Here is a 23,510-nt window from a genome sequence, read left to right as displayed (position 1 = left end):
CAGACTGTTTAAAGACACACTAAACTAGGTGTATGTAAACTTTTGACCCACTGGAATTCTGATATAGTGAATTAAAGCTGAAATAAATATGTCTCTAATCGATTGTTTTAAAATTACCTCTGATGTGAACAAAGCAGATGCCTCAATTAACTTGCCAAACTAAATGTATGGCAACATGAAATGTGCAGAGTTATGAAAGACTGAGTTTGAATATCTTTAGCCTAGGTGTATGTAAGCTTTTGGCCTCAACTGTATGCATGTGTATACATGTCTCTCTCCAGATTTAATTATGGTACATACATTTATATGCATTATTATTATTATTATTATCAGTTACTCATAGAAAACACAGTACATAATGAAATATCTCAACAAAAACACGTTTTCAATGTACAAAAATGCCAAGATACTCACCCATACAAAGCACTGTCTATAAGCCTATAATTAAAACTTGCAAAATCTAGGCCTTTAAAAGTATTGGCATCAATACTTTTGATATAAAAAAGGGGTGGGGCGGTGAATAAATAAATACATATAATGGCAAATATGTTGCCCTATTAAAACATTTTTTAATCTTACAAAACTATCCAGACATATGTTTTCCCAATTAATGTACTGTATGTCCGTGGGTTGCATAAAGTTTAGCACAATAGTACTATTTATTTTACAATGTAAAAATCATATTTGTGAATAATAATAATAATTTTATTCCAAACAGCACCCAAAGCACTGGATGCAGACAATTGTTCAAACATAGTGTCGCCATTTTCACGATTTCAGGTGTAACAGCTGAATAGCTAAATTTCTGTGATTGGCGTTTCACTTTCATGTAACACATAAACTTTCAATGACAACATTCTCAACATAGAATGAGACCATCTAACTGCTCATGATATTAGCTCTCCAACAACACCAAACATGACTTTACTGCATATTATTTGGCTACGTAGTTTAGACAAAGACAAAGAAAGCGCATAATTTACGCACCGACATATGCATACGCGCCTATTATTCACCTCCAGGACCGGCAACAAAAACAGATATGCTGTCTCAGAAACGTCAAAACAATCGTGATACATCTACGCCTTTGGATCATGCTTTTGATTGGATAATATATGTGACTCGCCGAATCATCGACCAATAGAAACCTGCTTTTGGCCCGTCGTCCATTTTGCTTTTGACACGCCCCGTACTCTGGTCTCCAGATACTCCCGACTCGAGAAAGAGACTGTGGGTCAGATCTCACATTTCAGCCCTGAAATGCAAATAAAATAAAATGTCTTGTGGCGCATTTTGAATAAAATGAAGTGGAACTGGTAAGAGCAGGTATCGTGGAAAGTCAGCTCTCGTTAGTTTTTTATTATTTTATTTTAATACTTCACAAACACATTTGATGAGTATACGAAGGGCAAATAACCTTAAAAATTGTCAACAAAAAAAAGAGAAAAAAAGAAACAGTTGATTGGGGAAGGCACAAGAAAATGTACAGACAAAATACCAAAAATTACACAAACTTAAAAACAAACTGTTGACTTGGGCATGCCCATGCAATGTCCCTGATTGATTGAGTTTCATTTCTGAGTTTATGATGGCCAGCTTAATTTGCATCGACACTGCTGTCTTCCTCATGTTGTCACACCCCAACAACAATCTCCAAAGGCAATTGCAAAGTCTAGAATAAAGAATAGACATCAACAGCTCTCTTCTGCATTCACTAACGACACAAATGAATACACCTGCCTGAAAACACATCTGTGAAGCCAATTCAACAAATAGGTGCACTACCTTAAAATGGGGGGACCATGTACAAAAGGTGCTGTCATTACTAAACTGTTCATCCGATATGGATGGAAATACCCTCAAATTAAAGCTGACAGTCTTCAACCTTCAACCTCATTGTCATTGTATCCTTTCAAACTCAAAGTGCTAGAGAACAGAACCAAAATAACAAAAAAAAGTGTCACTATCCAATGAATTATGGTGCTCACTGTATGTGCTAAAATTTGGCAAAGATCTACATGGATGAAATATTTGTTTATTCTGCATAACTTATTAAATACCATCACTGATGCAGCTAATAAAAAGTATAAATATATAAAACTCCACCCATCGAACATTCAGTTGAGCCAGTAAACAGGTAAGTAAGGAAAGGTCCAAAGGTCCAAAATAGAAACGGAAGCTTAACGGCCATTTTAAAAACGGAGGAGAAAGAAATCCTAGGAAAGAAGGAATAAAATGAAATGTAAAAAACGGAGTAAACAGTCTGTTGTGGAGTGGAACTGAGGTAAGAGAAGCTGAAGGTAAAGGGCTGCGGAGAGGAATGGGAATCTGCAGGTATAATCACATTAACCCGCGTAATTCAGAAAAACGGAAAACTGGCAATAAAATAGCGAGTTTAATGCGTAGCCTAACAAGCTAAGAGCTCATACGGAATCCAAACATACCGTTTAGACCATAAAGAAAATTTTAAAATAACCTTTAAAAGAAAGTTTACTTCAGTTTTTTGATATTCCATGACCACTTCTACCACGTGATGAGGTAGCCTAGTGAGACGGACGTCACAGGACTTTTCGCTTGTTGACATTTTTATACTTACTGCACTATAAACCCCGATTTTGTTTTTAATTAAACAATTAAGGGGTTGTTGCTTTTTTTTTCATGTTTTAGAGGAAATCATTCCCATTAGCCTACTAAACAAATTAAGTGGTTTGCAATATTGAGGGAAAATATACAGTGGAGTGATTGTGTTAGGCAGAGATTACTCTATCTCATAAAAAACACGTTTTCAACGTACAAAAATGCCAAGTTACTAAAAAGTATTGATATCAAAATGACGCCAAGTTACGATACTACAAACAATATAGGCTATCTTGCCTCACCGAAATGACATAAGATGTATCTCAAAGCAATGCTACTCAATATTTCCTCAGTTCTTTCAAGTCACTTGGCCCTGTGTATAAGCATGCACTACATGGACAGGCCAAACATATGTGTGGATGGCTCTCTCACAGTCAAGATTGATTGAATAGGTGTGTGTATGTCCAATTTGTATTGGTATGTAGGCCTATGTATTTCGCTGCCCAGGCTTTCTGTTGCGTGAATAATAGTATGTTTCTTGGTACAAGTGTGTTCGTGAATGTGAATGTAAGATGTTGCCAGGGAAATGTCCCCATGCGGATAAATAAGTTCTCTATGTATGTATGTACAATATGTGTTTTACATGCAGTATTTATTGTACATAGCAAATATACAATAACTTGCACATGTACTCAAATTCAGTTCAGAAGCAAGTATAAACATGTTTTCTGGAGAAATGTGCTTCCTGTCGTTGCTCAGCAGCAGTTCTGTACATTAATGAATTTATACATTAATTTCAATGTTCAATGTGTTCCATGAGGCAATTCGAAATATTTATCTCTTTGATCTGACAGAAAGTTTGCATGACATTGTGAAATGGTAAGATTAGAAAACACAGGGCCAAGTGACTTGAAAGAACTGAGGAAATATTGAGTAGCATTGCTTTGAGATACATCTTATGTCATTTCGGTGAGGCAAGATAGCCTATATTGTTTGTAGTATCGTAACTTGGCGTCATTTTGATATCAATACTTTTTAGTAACTTGGCATTTTTGTACGTTGAAAACGTGTTTTTTATGAGATATCAGTTCTTTTTGCAAAGCGTTTTATTATGAGAGTGAGAAATGCGACCCTGCAAGAAACGGTTGTGGATTATGGCTATCGTTGTGTGAATCTGTACAGTCTGATGAGCGTGTACCGTTCAGCAGTTTCGGTTTGCTATATATGTAAAACAGTGGCTGTGAGAAAGGATGCAGTGGCGTAAGCGTAAACGCATCAGGAACGCAGATGGAATATGGTATGTACTCACGGATTTGACGTCCATCCAACGAGCCTTGACTGACAAAATAATCAACACGCCCGTAGAATTATAACTCCCTAGGTCGCAACTTGTGTAGCCTTCTGTCCTGCTCCGTTTTCTGTTATTTGGTGGAGATGCACTTTTAGTGTTTGTAAGGTTTATCCTTCTGTCCTGCCTCATTGTCTGTTATTTCGTGGAGATGCACTTTTAGTGTTTGTAAGGTTTATAAGGCATTTTGATAGGCTTATCTGCAGGTAGGAATCCTCTTCGCTGTTTTGCTAAACGAGAACCGGAAAACATGATAGTGGAGAATAGGAGCAGACGCATATGTCCCAGCAGGCTTTGCATATGAGAGAAAACAACAGTGTGAGAGAAATTAAAATGAAATTACGAAATTCCGTAGTTGAAACAATATGTTTTTAGCAGAATGGGCATGTAGGTGAAGGCTGACATGATCACGGAGTATAGTGCGAAGTAAATGGAGTGACCATGAGCGAGCTTATATTCCTTATCAAATGGTATATATAACAGTCGGTATTGAACGTTAGTTGTTGAAGTGGAGGGTTAAATAACATTGCACTCATTATTTGCCTGTACTGTAATATAATCTATTGCACGAATGTGTTTTTCTCATGTTCAGTGCTAGTAGTTATACTTATGAGTGAATCATGATTTTAAATGTAATGTTTTAATGCGGAGCTGCAGAACGTACATACGTAGTAATTGTGTGTAGCCTATGTGGCTAGATAGAGAACAGGACGAGGTAACATGAATGTAGAAACGTGGCGTTTGCTGATATTAAAGTTTTGTACGGTAGCCAAGTGAAGAAATATAGTTAGTAGAAATGGCACAGTGGTGAACTGGTGTAACTTTTAAATAAAATGAATACATTTGCGTCATGAAATGCATATGGGTGGCCGTGAGTGAGTGAGGTTTACCAGTCTGTGACTTCGTTAGCTAATGCCATAGCTATGCAATGCGTGAAATATCATTAGCGAACCTGTCGGTGGTTTTAAAGAAGAACACAAGCCAGTAAGCACAGAAGAGCTTCCGTTGAGTCCATATGGCTTAGCAATATTGTAGCCGGTCAATAACTGAACGTACAGACGGTAAGTCATAATGCATATATCTTAGCAATACTGTAGCCGGTTAATAACTAAACGGTGAACGGCGGGTAGATATGGTGCAAAAGCAATAATTAAGAAGTAGTAGACAATTATTAGTGAGGGTCGAAGCAAGTAAAAGAAACGTGTTCCAAACTGGGCTTGAACATACGACCCAGTGTTCCCAAGCCTGTAACCTTACCCACTAGGCCACGGTCGGATTAGCTGTTCAAACTGCGGAGTTGCAGAATGTAGAGAAGTAGTAATTGTTTGTAGCGTATGTGGCAAGATAGAGAACAGAGCGAGGTAACATGAATGTAGAAATAGAAACGTGGCGTTTGCTGATATTAAAGTTTTGTACGGTAGCCAAGTGAAGAAATATAGTTAGTAGAAATGGCACAGTGGTGAACTGGTGTAACTTTTTAATAAAAGGAATACATTTGCCGTGATGAAATGCATATGGGTGGTCGTGGGTGAGTTTTGGTAAAGCAAATATAGGCGTAAGAAACGTTAGTGTAAAAGAGGAAATTTTCTGCCTGAGGGCGAGTCGGGGTTCAAGCCGTATACCGGAGGTTTACCAGTCTGTGACTTCGTTAGTGCAGCACCATTAGCAAACCTGCCGGTGGTTTTAAAGAACACAGGCCAGTAAGCACAGAAGAGCTCCCGTTGAATCCATGTGGCTTAGCAATATTGTAGCCGGTTAATAACTGAAAGGTGAACGGCGGGTAAATATGGTGCAAAAGCAATAATTGATAAGTAGGCTAGTAGACAATTATTAGTGAGGGTTGAAGCAGGTTAAAGAAACGTGTTCCAAGCTGGGTTTGAACCTACGACCCCATGTTCCCAAGACTGTATATAACCTTACCCACTAGGCCACAGGCGGACTAGCTGTTTGAACGGGAAATGTTTCAGAGTAAAAATGTATGGGTATTTTGCGTGTGTATGCGCGTTTTTGATTGGGTCGTGTAGGTGCAGATTTGGCTGGTGTCAGTGAAATGCCCAATGGGGAGACATGTTGTTAGTGGGATAGGCGGCAGGAAAAATAAGAATGAGAAGAAGAAAGAGAAGAAGAAGTAGAAGAAGAAGAAGGAGAAAACGCAAAATCCCCTTAGTTTGGGGCTTTATTGTGTGGACATGTGAAGTTGTTTATGAATTCTGTCTGTTGAAATGGGGTCAGAATGAACAGAATTTAATGTTTTTAAGGGCTGAGTGTCTGTGGCTGTTGTGGTTATTTCTGTGGGGAACCCTGAAAAGTGCCAAAGTCTCGGTGCTGTATAGGTATGGGGCATGCCCCCGCCAAGGCGTAACTTGGCGGGATGGCATACCTGCCATCCCAATATGATATCATTTTACTCATAGTCGGACACCCTCCAGAACCCGGACACGCTCCCTTGCGGCGTTGGTCCCGTCCTTTTTATTGAAAATTTCGAAAAGACGTGGGGGTTGGAAGTAGCCTAGGTGTCCGGTATTTAGGGTTATTAAACTACCTTTGTGTGAAATTTCATGTCCATCCAAAACATATATGAACATATTACGACGACTTTAATAAACATTACCCTGTTCGAGTGAATAAAATGGGGCAATTCGGCACTGGATGACGATCTCGCTACAGTTCACGGTCTACTCTCGCAGGCTTTGACTGGGGGTGTCCGTCTATCTTTGACTAGGCTAACCGACGAAGGTCTTCTAGTTTTCCCACTAGGAAAAAAATAAGGTTAGCTGACCTTACAATTGCTATATGTATGTGTTTGTGACAAGTTGTGCTGTGTTTCAAGCTGCTTATATATCGGGTGAACGGACAAGGAAGAACGCAGGCGCCTATTATTACGCGAAAATTGCGAAAAAGCGTCCACCTACAGGTAAGCGCACGATAAGGCAGCGTCCGAATAGGCCTTTTCTCATAACCGTCCCTGTCACAGTCTGTGATTTAAACTGGCGTTTAAAACTTGGACGTTTTTATCCGAACACATTTCTCTCTTAAATGGCACTAGATCCGCTGATCGTTTTTCAACCGAAACAATTATTTTGCTAACAAAAAGCTAACACTGCTGCGCATGTTATTTACGTCACAGCTCTTGCGGCTACCTGGCAATGCTAGTGAAGCGCAAGTAGCCTAGTTATATTAAGATATTTACAACGATATATACAACTGTAAAAAATAGAAAAATGTATAATTTATTACACTAACGGAAAACAAGGGGAAGAAAACGGTTTTCGCGCGTGTATCGAAAAAATCTAAACAGCTCTGTGTGTAATGTCATTGTGCGACGGGTCATCTCGGGTGGCTAACCACTTAGGCGTTAGCAGTTGGCTTTTTTAAATGACAGAATTTTTTTAGATGATAAAAAATGGGTAAAAAGCATTATTTTTTCATATACAAAAAAACTTCCAAATGTCATAATCGCCATTCATTTGTCCCAAAGGGGCGTCTATTTTTTGAACCGGAAGTCTCGAAAATGCTAACGAACCCGAAGGGAATGACGACACGACTTCTGAGGCCTATAGGCTGCGTCAGAATAGTCAAAGAATTACGTCCTATGTGTTTCCTAACCACTTTTCCTTGACCTCGGTGGAAAGCGTCATGAGGTTAAGAAAAGATGTGAAGGAGAATTCAAAAGGACTTAGGAAAAGACAACCGCGGTGCTAAGAGAATCCGACTGCACTTACTACACTAGGTCACGTAATTATGCGACGGCGGATGTTATTGACGTGAGTCTGCCGTGGTAAAACTACAATGTTTCTGCCCGTCTGTATCTGCCTGTCTGTTTCTGCCCGCGTTTCTGTCTGTGAGTTCTGCCCTGCCCGAGTTCTGTTTCCTTGTGGGGTTTTTTTGTTGAAAATTCTGCTGTTTTTGTTTTTGAAAGTGCCCTGTCTGGCACTTGTTTTTGTTCACTGTTTTCTGTTACCTGTATGAGAGTGAAGTCTTTGATTGGATTTGCCTTTTTGGAGTTCCTGGTGTTTTTCCCATTCTGCGTTTGCGTCCTGGTCCCCCGTTACCTGATATCTTAAATCACGAGGAATTAAAGATATCTTTAACTGAAATTATGATATAAGTCAGAGCTAAGTGGAGATATCTCTTATTTGAGTTATGACTAGTCATAATTGAAATGGCGATACAGTATCTGGAATTCACGTTTTTGATAGTCAAAACTGAATTGTAGATATCTTAATTGGAGGTCCCATACAACTGAATGGTGAAAGTAACTTCAGTCTTACTAGCAAAATGTAATTCGAGATATTAAAAGTTTTTTGATGAGTGAAAATGCAGTTAGATCTTAAATTAGCTCTTTGACTAATCATAAATCAGTTACAGATACCTGTAATGTGAATCTGGTCAGGCTATTAAATGTTTGTGACACAACTCCTTAATTAGCACTAAACAGGCACAGAAAACAAACTAAGATTGGAGGAACTGGTGCCCTCTAGTGTGACGGTTGGATTCAGGTAGGGTTGTTATTTCCCAAAAATATATAAAAATAATTGGCACCCCTAAAGATTCTTATAAATAAAATAAAATCAAACTAAATCTACATCAATATTAAGAGAAACTCTTGTGGCCTTCCATGGCTTCCTGTTTCACTGGAGGATTAAACTGAGAACCTGCTTGTGAAACCCATTTTTCATCTTTGCCACAGAGAAAGACAAAGAACTGACGAACGAAATGAAAATGGTTGCTGACCTTTGAAAATCAGGCAATGGATCAAAAAATAAACTGAAGATGCTAGGTACTACTGCGAGGGCAATGATGAAGAAGTTTAAAACTGCTGGTGCATGGTGGTGTGTGTGGAGTTTGCATATTCTCATCCCATGTCTGCATGGGTTTCCTCCCACAGTCCAAAGACATGCAGGTTAAGCTAATTGGAGGCACTAAATTGCTTGAATGTATGAGTGTGTAAGTGCATGGTGTGCATGCCCTGTGATGGCGTGGTGACCTGTTCAGGGTTTTTTCCTGCCTCCTGCCCAATGCATGCTGGGAGAGGCTCCAACCCCCCTCACAACCATGTCCAGGAATATGATGTAGGATAGATTTAAGGATGCATATACTGAAAATAAAAATACGGTGGTGGATCTTTAATGTTATGGGGCTACTTTGCTCACACTGGTCCTGGGGCCCTTGTTAAGGAAAGCAGCATCGTGAACTCTACCCAAGTACCAGGACAATTTAGCCCTAAACCTGACTACCTCTGCCAGCAGACTGAAACTAGTGGATCTTTCAGCAAGACAATGACCCCAAATTCATGTTAAAATCCACAAATAAAAAGGTTAATGATGCAGAAGCATCACTGTGTAAATGCTACAACAGGCTAAAGACTGTTGAAACTCCCTGAAAACCTGTGACTCAATTGAACAGCACAGCCCATAAGCACGGATCAACAAAGACATCAGGATCTGGAAATATTGTGGGTGGAAGAAGAGTCTAAGATCCCTCCCAATGTGTTCTCTGCTCTTATAAGACGTTATGTAAAAAGACTCAGTGCCATTATCCCTGCAAGGGGAGGGTGCACACAGTACCAAATACAGGGGTGCCAATAATTGTGACGCACAATTTTTGTAAAATTGTTGTATCATCTGACAAATGCTAGCTTGGTAGTTTCCATTATATCATTAAATATATTCCATGTGTTGGACAATGAAAATATACCTCAGCACTGGTACTCTTTATATTCAACGATCGTAGTAATTGTTATCATGGGTGTAGAATATTTTGGAGGGAATTGTATTGCTGTACAAGTTTATGGGTCAGTTAAATTCCAGATTTGTCCCTGTCTGTTCTATGAGATTTGATGTATGTGTGTGTCTGTGTGTATTGTTATGTCTGTGCGTTATCGTGTTCTTCTTGTGTGTATTTACAGGTCTGCCAATTTGGGTCAGAACCCACTTGTGAATCTGATCTGGTGTGTTCAGGTGTCCTGAGACAGGGGGCGCTGTTTCTGAAATGAGTTCCTCAGAGGAGACCGAGACTGATGATGGAAACCACGGCCCTGCGAGAGAAAGGTAAAAATGCACGAATCAGTGAGTTAATGTGCTGTGAGTTAGAGCTCCAGTAAGAGGATGAGTTTAACTGGAAGCTCTGTCTCCATGTGCTGTGAGTTAGAGCTACAGGAAGAGGATGAGTTTAACTGGAAGCTCTGTCTCCATGTGCTGTGAGTTAGAGCTCCAGTAAGAGGATGAGTTTAACTGGAAGCTCTGTCTCCATGTGCTGTGATTTAGAGCTGCAATAAGAGGTTGAGTTTAACTGGAAGCTCTGTCTCCATGTTTTGTTCACAGGGTTCGAGTAGAGAGGGCTGGGTCACCTGTTCCCAGCTGTCTGTCTTTGAAGAGTGACCATTCAATGAATCGTCCATTCAACTTCAGTGGAGAGTTCACAGGTGATCAAAGGTAATGAACCACGTTCGTATTGAACTAGACTTGCAGTAAGAGGATGAGTTTAACTGGAAGCTCTGTCTCCATGTGCTGTGAGTTAGAGCTGCAGTAAGAGGATGAGTTTAACTGGAAGCTCTGTCTACATGTGCTGTGAGTTAGCGCTGCAGTAAGAGGGTGAATTTAACTGTAAACTTTGTCTCATGATTTGTTCACAGGATCCACTGCTCACAGGTGTCCAACCATATTGTAGAGAGGAGTTCAGAGACACTGTTGTCAACACAGGTATTATTTATATTTTTTTCTATTTTAATATTTGCTCGTGTGATTGTCTTGTGCTGTAAACTGCATTTCCTTTGAATATGATCGCATGATAAAAAATGAATTAGTAGCTTTTAATTGATAAGACTGCATATGTAATCAGGTTTTTTTAATTTTGTAGAGTGCTACCTGGTCCTCCTGGGCTCACAGAAAGACCCAAATTCTTTTTTAGGACCCAAACACAATGGCAGAGTAAGACTCCAAACAGTGTTTGAAACATGCAGTTTATAGTCAGAATTTTCCAAATGCATTGCACTGAGAAACTGATTTATTCTATGGGAACTCTTGATTTATCACAAGTAGTGTCTCTACAAAACCACACAATAAAATGTCCAGTGTTAATTCAACTCTCAATGTGTTTACTCATCTTTTAACAGATAATGTTTCATCCCACTCTGCAATGTGGGACCAAATGTTATCTGTTAAGAGTTGAATTAACACTGGACATTAACTGGACATTTTACTGTGCATTAATCAGGGATAAAAGGTGCACTTCAAACTTGAGGCTTTGGACCTTCTGCATGTATACTGTTTAAAAGTATCTGTCCCCATTCTGGCCTTCCTATAAGAGAAAACATGAGACATATTGCAAGAATCTGATTGTTTCAATGGCTCTCATACAGCACACCACTTCATGTGTTTATTTCACACTGATACAGCACACCTCTTCATGTGTTTATTTCACACTGATACAGCACACCTCTTCATGTGTTTATTTCACACTGATACAGCACACCTCTTCATGTGTTTATTTCACACTGATACAGCACACCTCTTCATGTGTTTATTTCACACTAATACAGCTGACCAGCAGCCCTGTGAAGCAGAAGGATCTCACTGACTCACTGGAGAGAGATGAGCAGCACAGTAAGAGTTTTCACTCATTGCTACTGTGTGTCCATTTGAATGCTGAAATGAGCTTATCAATCAAATATAACAGAGTACATTGTTTTGTAATGTTTTGTTGATTTATAGCATCTACACTTTCATAGTAGTGTTTTACATCAACAGTCTTGCATATAGAAAACATCACACACTACATGTACACAAAGGTGTTTAAATTAAAATATTGCATCCAGCAGTGATTATGGGGCAAGCAAATGCACATGAGATTAAATGTCCCTGAAAGAGATTCAAATCTGGTCTGAGTTTTTATCCAGGATTAATGAGCACTGAGCATAAAAATTATAAGATGATTAAATTAATACATGACCCATGAAGACCATATTTACCACATCATACTATGAAAAATTAATAAATTGAATGTGATAAAGGAATTGAATCCTTTTTCATTGTTTGATATGTTTTCATTTTGTGTGTAGAACACACTGTGAGAAGTGTGTAACACCTTAAGATGTGTGTAAACCATTGTGAAAATTGACTGCATATGTATTTTTTATTATCTGTTCTGTTATTTTAAACATTGTTTCTCATGTTTCCTCTCCTCAGATAAATCCATAGAAAGAGCCCAGCAGGCAATGAAAACTGCTCTGAAGAAGAAGTTTGAATGCATATTTGACGGTTTAGCAAAGCAGGGCAACCCAACGCTCCTCAATGAGATCTATACAGAGCTCTACATCACAGAGGGGGGAAGTGGGGGGATCAATGATGAACACGAGGTCAGACACATTGAGACAGCATCCAAGAGACACACCACACAGGAGACTGCAATCCTCTGCAATGACATCTTTAAGCCTTTACCTGGACAAGAGAAACCCATCAGAACTGTGCTTACAAAGGGCATCGCTGGCATTGGGAAAACAGTCTCTGTGCAGAAGTTCATTCTGGACTGGGCAAATGGAAAAGCCAATCAGGACATTGATTTCATTTTCACTCTTCCTTTCCGAGATCTGAATCTGAAAAAGGAGGGAGAATTTAGCCTCATGGAACTTCTGCAGCACTACTTTCCGCAACTGAAAGAGATCAAAAGTTTTGAAGATGATGAAGTCAAAGTTGTGTTCATCTTTGATGGTCTGGATGAGTGTCGACTTCCTCTAGATTTCCAAAGCAATAAGATCTGCTGTGATATAACAGAGTCATCATCAGTGGATGTGCTGCTGACCAACCTCATTCTGGGGAATCTGCTTCCCTCTGCTCTCCTCTGGATCACCTCCCGACCAGCAGCAGCCAATCAGGTCCCTCCTGAGTGCGTCCACCAGGTGACAGAGGTACGCGGGTTCAAGGATCCACAGAAGGAGGAATACTTTAGGAAGAGAATCAGAGATGAGATAAAGGCCAGCAGAATTATCTCACACGTAAAGTCATCCAGGAGTCTGCACATCATGTGTCACATACCAGTCTTCTGCTGGATTTCTGCCACTGTTCTGGAGACAATGTTGGATAAAGTGAGTGGAGACCTGCCCAAAACTCTGACTGAAATGTACACACACTTCCTGCTCATTCAGACTAATGTGAAGAATGAGAAGTATCCTGGCACCAATGAGACAACCTCTAAGAAAATGTCAGCATCAAATACAGAAATCATCCTGAAACTGGGGCAGCTGGCTTTACTACAGCTGGAAAGGGGCAATCTGATATTCTATGAAGAGGACCTGAGAGAGAGTGGCATTGATGTCAGTGAAGCTTCAGTGTACTCTGGGGTGTGCACAGAGATCTTTAAAGAGGAGTGTGGGTTGGGTGAGGAGAAGGTCCACTGCTTTGTGCATCTGAGCATTCAGGAGTATCTGGCTGCCTTGTTTGTGTTTCATTCATGTGTGAATAAGAACAGAAATGTACTCAGAGCAGAACAATCAAAACCTCGCAGACGCAGAGTCAGAGTGCAGCTGTCTGAGTTACACAGGACTGCAGTGGATCAGGCCTTAGAGAGTAAGAATGGACACCTGGACCTTTTCCTCAGATTCCTTCTAGGCCTCTCTCTGGACTCCATTCAGACTCTATTAGGAGGAATACTGACACAGACAGGAAGCAGATCACATGTACCAGATTGGATAAAAGCACTATATAAATACAGTCCATTTACCATTTACCATTTAGATCCACAGACACAGACAGGAAGCAGATCAGAGAGCATTGAGAAAACAGTATTGTATATAAAGGAGAGGATCAAAAAAGAATCTTCAGCAGAGAGGACCATAAATCTGTTCCACTGTCTCAATGAACTGAATGACAACTCTCTAGTGGAGGAAATCAAGAAGTTCCAGAGATCAGGAAAACTCTCTAATGAAAAGCTGGAACCACACCAATGTTCAGCCCTGGCCTTTGTGTTACTGATGTCAGAGAAGATCCTAGATGAGTTTGACTTGAAGACCTACAACACATCAGCAGCAGGTTATCAGAGACTGCTACCAGTAGTCGGGAACTGCAGGAAGGCCATGTGAGTATGGTGTAATAATTAAAGTAGATAATGACAGCATGTTTTTATAAACAATTCATAGTTAAAGTGAAAATAGAATATAATAAAATTGTCAGGCAAGTGAGAATTATGATTTTTGAGTCAAGCTATTTTAACAGATTGTGCCCTCATTTAATGAATACAGAAGTACCATCAAATGTAAAAAATGTATCCAACATGTAAAATGTATTTTATTAGATTTAATTTACATATTATCATTAAAGATACCAGTTATTAAATACATCATGAATTGCTTGTTAGGCAAACCAATGTGATGGATCAATAATGGTCCAAACATACAACTCGCAGATTTAAATGAAGGGTATAATATGTTACAGTATTAAGATGAACATATTCCCCATCAAATAAAAAAATACAAGCTTCACTTCCTTTACACAAAATTAGACAGACATGGAAAATAAATAATATAATTGTGAAAAAAATGAATGAAAGGGACCGCAGAACCACAGCTTGTCTGTCCCACTGTGACCCAGGATGGTAAAATAAGCAGCTAAAGAATCAAGACCAGAGATCCAAGACTGATCAAAAGAGACCAAGGCAGAGCTGAGAAGCAAGGCAAATGGCACAAGATCAAAGGATCACTTTTGCTTTACAGACCAACACTTTATTTCAATTTTTTTATAATTTGTATTTTAACAAAGGAGCTTTGTCACTAAGCAGCTTTACAGAGAACCGGCCCCTAAAGAGTAAGCCTAGGGCAACAGTGGCAAGGAAAAACTCCCTGACTGATAACAGGAAGACACCTCTAGCAGAACCGGACTCAGAGCTGGGAAAGACGAGAAAAAAAACATTGTTAGGGGGTTCAAATGGTAGATTAGAAACAGAGGTGCCCACGTGTGATAAGGAAAACCCCGGCAGAATAAGGCTATGGCAGCATAGCTAAGGGAAACAGAGGCAGGGGCCAACGCAGCCATGAGGGCAGGCTTGAGACAGTCATCACCAGACCATGACCGGTTCAGCTTAGCACAGCACTACCAATGATGATCCAGTGACAGCACTAACCGCTCAGTCTGCCAGAGACTCTATAGCTATGCCTGCCACCCACCCCTGCCCCTCAAATATAAGAGAGGCTAAAAATATATGTTTTGAGCCTAGCTTTAAATAAGGTGATAGTGTCTGCGCCCCGAACATGGGCAGGCAACTTATTCCACAGGAGGGGAGCACGATAGGAGAAGGCTCTACCACCTATGGTACTTTTAGATATTCTAGGAATAACAAGGAGGCCTGCACCCTGCGAACAGACCGTTCGTGAGGGAATATAAGGAAGAAGTAAATCATTTAAGTACAAAGGGGCAAGCCCATGTAAGGCTTTAAAGGTAAGAAGTAGTATCTTATAGTCTATTTGGAATTTAACTGGCAACCAGTGAAGCAATGCTAACACTGGGCTGATGTGTTTGAATCTCCTTGTTCTAGAGAGAATACGAGCTGCTGCATTTTGAATTAGTTGGAGCCCTTTCAGAGAGGAATTTGCACATCCAGACGAAAGAGCATTGCAGTAATCTATTCTTGAAGTAGCAAAAGCATGAACTAGCATCATGTAAGGACAGTATTTTCCGAATGTTTGAGATGTTTCTCAAGTGATAAAAAGCAACCCTGAACCAAGAGAGTGCCTGTCCAAGGAGGCCTACAAGATTTTCATGTCTATCCAGAAGGATGAGGTGATCAACTGTGTCAAATACCGCACTTAAGTCTAAAAGCACAGGTACAGAGATGCAGCCATGGTCGGAAGCGAGGGGTAGGTCATTGAGTACTTTGACCAGGGCTATTTCAGTGCTGTGAGAGGGTCTAAAACCAGATTGAAAAACTTTCAATATATGATTGGAGTGCAAAAATGAACCAAGTTGTTTTGAAATGGTTCGAGATAAGTCTGTAGTTAGACAGGTCATTCACATCCAGGTGAAGAAGGGGTTTGATGGCTGCAATTTTAAGAGTCTGTGGTATGTGTCCAGATGCTAAAGACACATTGACAATACGTAACATTGGTGTTCCAATCACTGGTAATAGCTCCTTGAAAAGCTTCTTAGGGATAGGGTCTAGAAGACAAGAAGAAGATTTTGAGGTATTAACTATGGCATTAAACTCCATGAGATCTATTGGAGCAAAAGAGTTCAGATAGGCCGCCTGTCTTTCTGAAGATTCTTCTGAAGATTCTGCATCCATGCGTTGAGCGGATGGAAGGGCAGACCCTATATAAGGGGTGGTAGGAGAACTTTGAATCTTGCCCCTGATTTTTATAATTTTGTCATCAAAGGGTGGGAGCCAAGAAAATCCCCACAGTGCACAAATGAGCCTGGGAGCTCATTAATAAAAGCATTTGCAGTCCTGGAGGAAAGCTTACAGATAAGGTAGAATGAAGGATCTGGTGACACATGACAGACTTGTGAAAGTTGGAAAGTAATTAAATAATGGTCTGATAGCACAGGGTTTTTAGGCACAACTGCTATATTTGCTATTTCCGTATCTTAAGTTAAGACCAGATCAAGAGTTATGAGAATGTGTGGACTGATGTATATGTTGATCGAAGCCAATAGATTCAGTGATAGACAAGAGTGCTGATCTGAGAGGATCACCTTCACTATCCATGTGAATATTGAAGTCCCCTACAATTACTACTTTATCTGAATTAACAACCAGGCTGGAAAGGAAATCAGCAAACTCAAGTAAAAAGCCACTGTATGGCCCTGGTGGCCTGTATACAAGGGATAAAAAAGGATAAAACGGACTGCTTTTTTGTCTGGATGTGCAAAACTGAGAACAAGCACTTCAACAAAGTTACATTTGAAGCCGGATTTCAAAATAGCAAAAAAATTTTTTAATGATATACAGCGGCAACACCACCGCCACGACCCGTCAGACGGGGAACGTGAGTATAGCTGTAGCCAGGAGGGGTGGATTCATTTAAGGCAATATACAATATACAGTTTTAAGCCAAGTTTCAGTCACGCATAAGATTTCAACTTGGTGATCAGTAATTAATTCATTTACAAGAGTTGCCTTAGGGGCTAGTGATCTGATATTAATTAATCCAATTTTTAGCTGAGTTTGGTCAGCCGCATTATTAGTAGAATAACAAGGTCTGATTTTTTGCAGATTAGCCATACACCCCTATGGTCTTTATTGAACTAACATTTGTCCTTAACTTTGACTTGGACAAGTAAACACAAGTGTTACACTTATTCTTATCTAACTCAGTTTGGTGAAGTAGTTCGAACTGTGTTTGTGTAGAAAGAAGAATCCCTCCTTTTAAATGTCAGTCAGTTAAGGACGAATGTTGATTGAATCAAATCCATGTTTTTCAAAAGGGGGGAAGAATCCCCCTTTTATCCCTAGTCCATGCATAGATAATTTGTGAGTGGGAGATGACCAGAGAGAGCCTGCTCAGTCTGTACCCCTCTTACATTGTTCAAGAAGATGAGATATTTTTTCAACATTATGATTAATGTAATGCTGGGTTTGGTTTGGGAGAGGCAAGTGTGGTTATGAATGAAATGTTTGTGTTACTGTATTGTGAGATTAGGTCAGGCAGTAAATGCACCATGTTACAAGGCCAGTAGTGCCACCCTGGTCTCTGCTTTATTCTGGTGTAGGCTGACCCAGAATCCAATAGTGCCTGTAGACAGAGTGAAAACAGGAAGGTAGAGGAATTGTAGGATATAAGGGGTGTCAGGGTGAGGTCTTCTCAGGGGACTGTTAAAGTGCCTGTTTTTGAGGTAATTCTGTGGCTTATCTCAGGCTAAAGTCTGGCCTGTACAAGGTTCTGAAGTTTCCTAAAGCCTGGAAAAAGTTAAATGGTGTCTCCTTGGACAGCACCATCAAATGTATCACTATTCCAACAAAAGGAACTCAAAGGGATCATTAACAGTTCCTACATAGCTTTGGTTTCACTACCTGGTTATATGTAACACCAGCAGAACAGATGCACTGCACTACATGGTTATATATAACCTCAGCAAAACAGACAGACTGCACTACAGTACCTGGTTATATGTGAACAGATCACTTTTTTGCATTCTTGTTTCTAAAGTGAATCTGGCTTTTGTATAGTGCTGGCTGTGTGTTGGCTTGCAATACTGTGGGTAGTTAGTCACAGTTACCAGCAAAAGTAAAGAAGCAGAGCCTAACTCACTATCCACTCTGAGAGATTTTATTTCTGAGTTATTTCTTGCATCTTTACTTTTGGTTGTATCTGTGCCAAATGCCAGAAGAAAGGGGGCCATTTGGGTAAGAATTTCATCTGTAGAACTGTCAGAGTTCTGTCCAACAGGACGTCTAATTCTCAGGCCTAAAGTGCTGCAGTTGGAGAGTGTAGCAAAGAACTTCCTCAGAGCATCACAAACTGAAAATCCTCAATATCACTCTTCATCACTCGCGATTACTGTTACATGCACATATCAGATTTTACAGTATATTGCGCTGTTTAAAAATACAATAATATATCAACTCTCTTTTGCAGACTGAACAGGTGTGACCTCACAGAGAAGTCCTGTGAAATTGTGGCCTCTGCTCTCCAGTCATCAAACTCACCCCTGAGAGATCTGGACCTCAGCAACAATAACCTGGGAGATTCAGGAGTGAAGCTGCTCTGTGCTGGACTGATGAGTCCAAACTGTAAACTACAGAGACTGGACCTCAGCTACAATAACCTGGGAGATTCAGGAGTGAAGCTGCTCTGTGCTGGACTGATGAGTCCAAACTGTAAACTACAGACACTGGGGTGAGTAGTGCTGTGTACTGTGTGACCTTAACTAAATAGAATTAGTGATTATGGATCTGTGCAGTGAAATATAGGGTTGAACAGAGAGCTGAACCTGAAGAATCTCTTGTAGTTCACTTTGTTGATCCCTTTTTATGAATTTAAAAGACTCAATCAAATAACCCTGAGTCTACTTTTACTAAGCTTGAAGAAGTTAAGCATCTGAAGTCTTTCCTCAAAACTTTTATCTTTCATACCAGGAACCAATTTGGTTTCCCTTCTTTCAACCTTTTCCAGATCCTCTATATCTTTCTTGTAGTACAGTCCCCAGAACTGCACACAGTTCACTAAGTGTGGTCTGACAAAGGTATTGTATAAAATAAGTATAACTTCCTTGGATTTACAGGGCTCCAGACTAACTTTTTACATTGGATGCACTGGTGCGCCTAACTTTTTCATTTAGGTGCAGCAGCACGTAATTTAGGTGCACCCAAAATTTTTCACCGCGCCTTTTGGCACCGTAATAATACATTTTAAGTGTTACCTTTTTTGTCAGTTCCCATACACATTGGTAATTTCTTAACACATGTAAATGATTGTAAACAGGAATAAAGGTGCAGATAAATGTTTTCTCTTTATTTAAATCACAGCACAAACAAGAAATGGCAATAACCTCAATTGTTTAAAAAATAAACTTAAAAAGTGCTGATGTTTAAAGTGCTTGACAAACTCAAATAAATAAATCAAACTCAAATAACTCAAATAAAAGTGTGCGCTGCTCCCGGAGGAGTACAGGGCGCGGTTTCACACACACACACTAGTGATGCGCGGATCGGCTCTGACGTCATCCGAATCCACATGTACGCAATCATCCACCCGCCACCCACCCGAACAAATTATTTTCTCCGATTTAGAGACCCGCACCCGATCACACATTACCGCTATTTCTCATTATTTCGCAGCTGTTGCATATGACATACCCAGCACTTGACTCGTCATTCACTAAATCGCTCCCACACAGAACTTTTCTGCCCTTCCTTTTTTTAATTCTCCTTTTTTAATTTTCTCTCTGATCTTTTTTGCCTCCATTGCTGCTTAAGACAAATGGACGCCGCAATTGGCGCAACGAGAGTCTAGTCTGCTAATTCGCGCCTGACGAAAAATGAAGCTTAAAATATGTTCACATTTTAGAGAATGTAATTAATATTTTCCTCATTAATGATGTATTATTTCACCCACCCGTAACCCATCCGCTATTAATCAGAATGTTAATTTTTATGACTCGGCCCACCCGATCCGCAGATTAACCGTGGTGCCCGCGGATATAACTGCGATCCGCACATCACTAATACACACATGCCTTATTTTTTTCCCCACCCGCATTCAGCGAAGAATATCAGGCTCAGAGCCAATCAGAGGCAGAGTAGGGGCGGGTCTTCGCAGAATGCTGGTGGGGGAAAAAATAACGCTACACACACACAGAGACAGACCTGCTAAATGTCAGGCGCACCGGTGCGACCAATGAAAATGTTTAGTCGCACTTGACAGATTTCTGGTCGCATGTGCAACCAAAATGGTCGCACTCTGATGCCTTGATTTATACTCACTACTATCCCAGCATCCTGTTGGCTTCTTTACTGCAACAGCACAGTGCCTTTTGATAAACTATTACTCCCAAATATGAGCACATTCCAATGTCGTTCCTCTCATTAAGTAATCTAGCCTGATGTTTTTATTTCCCACATGTAGAACTTTACATTGAGCTGTTCTGAGTTTCATTTGCCAGGTTTTCACCGATTTCTGGATTCACTTCTGTCATATATTGCAGTCTTCCATCCCCATTATTCACTACCTGCTATGAACTCTAATGAAATTGGGATGGCAGGTATGCCATCCCGCCAAGTTACGCCTTGGCGGGGGCATGCCCCATACCTATACAGCACCGAGAGTTTGGCACTTTTCAGGGTTCCCAACAGAAATAACCACAACAGCCACAGACACTCAGCCCTTAAAAACATTAAATTCTGTACATTCTGACCCCATTTCAACAAACAGAACTCATAAACAACTTCACATGTCCACACAATAAAGCCCCAAACTAAGGGGATTTTGCGTTTTCTCCTTCTTCTTCTCTTTCTTCTTCTCATTCTTATTTTTCCTGCCGCCTTTCCCACTAACAACATGTCTCCCCATTGGACATTTCACTGACACCAGCCAAATCTTCACCTACACGACCCAATCAAAAATGCGCATACACACGCAAAATACCGATACCTTTCTACTCTGAAACATTTGCAGGTTAAATAGCTAGTCCGCCTGTGGCGTAGTGGGCAAGGTTACAGTCTTGAGAACGCAGGGTCGTAGGTTCAAGCCCAGCTACAGATATGTTTCTTTAACCTGCTTCGACCCTCACAAATTATTGTCTACTACTTATCAATTATTGCTTTTGCACCATATCTACCCGCCGTTCACCGTTCAGTTATTAACCGGCTACAATATTGCTACGCCATATGCATTATGATTTACCGTCTGTACGTTCAGTTATTAACCGGCTACAATATTGCTAAGCCATATGGATTCAACGGGAGCTAATCTGTGCTTACTGGCCCGTGTTCTTTAAAACCACCGGCAGGTTTGCTAATGATATTTCACACATTGCATAGCTATGGCATGGTGCTGCACCAACGAAGTCACAGACTGGTAAACCTCCAGCTTAAGGCTTGAATCACGACTCGCCCTCAGGCAGACCATTTCCTCTTTTATACACACGTTTTCTTACGGTTATATTTCCTTTACCAAAACTCACTCACGGCCACCCACAGGCATTTCATGACGGCAAATGTATTCCTTTTTTTAAAAAGTTACACCAGTTCACCGCTGTGCCATTTCTACTAACTACATTTCTTCACTTGGCTACCGTACAAAACCTTCTTATCAGCAAACGCCACGTTTGTACATTCATGTTACCTCGCCCTGTTCTCTATCTAGCCACATAGGCTACAAACAATTACTACGTATGTATGTTCTGCAACTCCGCAGTCTAAATAGCTAGTCTGCCTGTGGCCTAGTGGGCAAGGTTACAGTCTTGGGAACATGGGGTCGTATCTTCAAACCCAGCTAGGAACACGTTTCCTTAACCTGCTTCGACCCTCACTAATTATTGTCTACTACTTATCAATTATTGCTTATGCACCATATCTACCCGCCGTTCACCGTTCAGTTATTAACCGGCTACAATATTGCTAAGCCATATGCATTATGACTTACTGTCTGTACGTTCAGTTAGCTACCGTACAAAACCTTCATCTCAGCAAACGCCACGTTTCTACATTCATGTTACCTCGCCCTGTTCTCTATCTAGCCACATAGGCTACAAACAATTACTACGTCTGTACGTTCTGCAACTCCGCATTAAAACATTACATTTAAAATCATGATTCACTCATATGTATAACTACTAGCACTGAACATGAGAAAAACACATTCGTGCGATAGATTGCACACGTTATTTAACCCTCCACTTCAACAACGAACGTTAAATACAGACTGTTATATACAACCGTTTGATAAGGAAACTAAGTTCACTCATGGTCACTTCATTTACTTCGCACTATAGTCTGTGATCATGTCAACCTTCACCTACATGCCCATTCTGCTAAAAAAAAACCATGTTGTTTCAACTACGCAATTTCATCATTTCGCCTAATTTATCTCACACTTGTTATTTTCTCATATGCAAAGCCTGCTGGAACATATGCGTCTGCTCCTATTCTCCACTATCAACTTTTCCGGTTCTAGCTTAACAAAACAGCAAAGAGGATTCCTACCTGCAGATAAGCCTATCAAAATGCCTTATAAACCTTACAAACACTAAAAGTGCATCTTCACGAAATAACAGACTACGGAGCAGAAGGGTACACAAGTTGCGACCTAGGCAGCTCTAATTCTACGGGCTTGCTGATTCTTTTGTCATTCAAGGCTCGTTGGATGCCCGTCAAATCCGTGAGTAGCCTACATAGCTACACCCTGCCATATTTAACCTTTTCTGATGCGTTCACAATTACGCCACCGCACCATTTGTCACAGCCACTGTTTTACATATATAGGAAACCGAAACTGCTAAACGTACACGCTCTTCAGACTGTACAAATTCACACAATGATAGCCATAATTCACAACCGTTTCTTACAGGGTCACTTCGCATTTCTCACTCTCGTAATAAAACGCTTTGCAAATAAAAAACACGTTTTCAACGTACAAAAATGCCAAGTTACTCAAAAGTATTGATATCAAAATGACGCCAAGTTACGGTACTACAAACAATATAGGCTATCTTGCCTCACCGAAATTTAATACATTATTTCCCAAAACAAAGCTACCCCCGTATTTCTTCAATTCTTTCAAGTCACTTGGCCCTGTGTTTTGTAACCTTACCATATTACATGTCATGCAAACGTTGTGTCGATCAAAATGTCACAATTTCCTATTGCCTCTGGAACACATGGAAATCATGTAGAAAACTGCTCGTCTCACTACAGGAACATATTTCTCCAGAAACATATGTTTATACTTGCTTCTGAACTGAATTTGACTAATGTACAAGTGATTGTATATTTGCAACGTACAATAATACATGTAAAAAACATATTGTACATACATACATAGAGAACTTCTTTATCCCCATGGGGACATTTCCCTCGCAGCATGTTACATTCACATTTACGAACAGACATTTATACCAAAAAACACAAACATTCCCAAAAGAAAAGGCGGGCCCCCAAA

General features: G+C 40.2%; 2 protein-coding genes across 4 annotated transcripts in view; one reads left to right on the top strand and one right to left on the bottom strand.

Moving 5' to 3' along the window:
• LOC135245705 (uncharacterized) overlaps positions 1 to 23,510 on the bottom strand; it is a 492,416-nt gene that overhangs the window by 149,449 nt on the left and 319,457 nt on the right.
• On the top strand, positions 2,151 to 19,964 carry LOC135245723 (NACHT, LRR and PYD domains-containing protein 5-like). 3 transcript variants are annotated; one of them, XM_064319024.1, is made up of 7 exons: positions 2,151 to 2,284; positions 9,834 to 9,975; positions 10,249 to 10,359; positions 10,560 to 10,626; positions 11,466 to 11,529; positions 12,124 to 13,996; positions 18,489 to 19,964. In XM_064319024.1, exons 2-7 carry the CDS (start codon positions 9,917 to 9,919, stop codon positions 18,751 to 18,753), a joined length of 2,439 nt encoding a protein of 812 aa, XP_064175094.1. In that variant the 5' UTR covers positions 2,151 to 2,284; positions 9,834 to 9,916; the 3' UTR covers positions 18,754 to 19,964. The 3 variants fall into 3 exon arrangements, with proteins under 3 accessions (XP_064175094.1, XP_064175091.1, XP_064175093.1); XM_064319021.1 differs by having other exon boundaries at positions 12,112 to 13,996; XM_064319023.1 differs by lacking the exon at positions 2,151 to 2,284 and adding an exon at positions 6,530 to 6,839 and having other exon boundaries at positions 12,112 to 13,996.

The sequence above is a fragment of the Anguilla rostrata genome, chromosome 19 (genome assembly GCF_018555375.3).
Source record: "Anguilla rostrata isolate EN2019 chromosome 19, ASM1855537v3, whole genome shotgun sequence".
Classification (NCBI taxonomy): Eukaryota; Metazoa; Chordata; class Actinopteri; order Anguilliformes; family Anguillidae; genus Anguilla; species Anguilla rostrata.
This window is presented reverse-complemented; position numbering and strand designations above follow the sequence as displayed.

Coding starts and splice junctions, on each gene's coding strand:
- LOC135245723 (XM_064319021.1), top strand. CDS start 9,917: ATGAGTTCCTCAGAGGAGACCGAGACTGATGATGGAAACCACGGCCCT. Junction 10,360..10,559: donor GAGTTCACAGGTGATCAAAG/GTAATGAACCAC, acceptor ATTTGTTCACAG/GATCCACTGCTCACAGGTGT. Junction 13,997..18,488: donor GGGAACTGCAGGAAGGCCAT/GTGAGTATGGTG, acceptor TCTCTTTTGCAG/ACTGAACAGGTGTGACCTCA.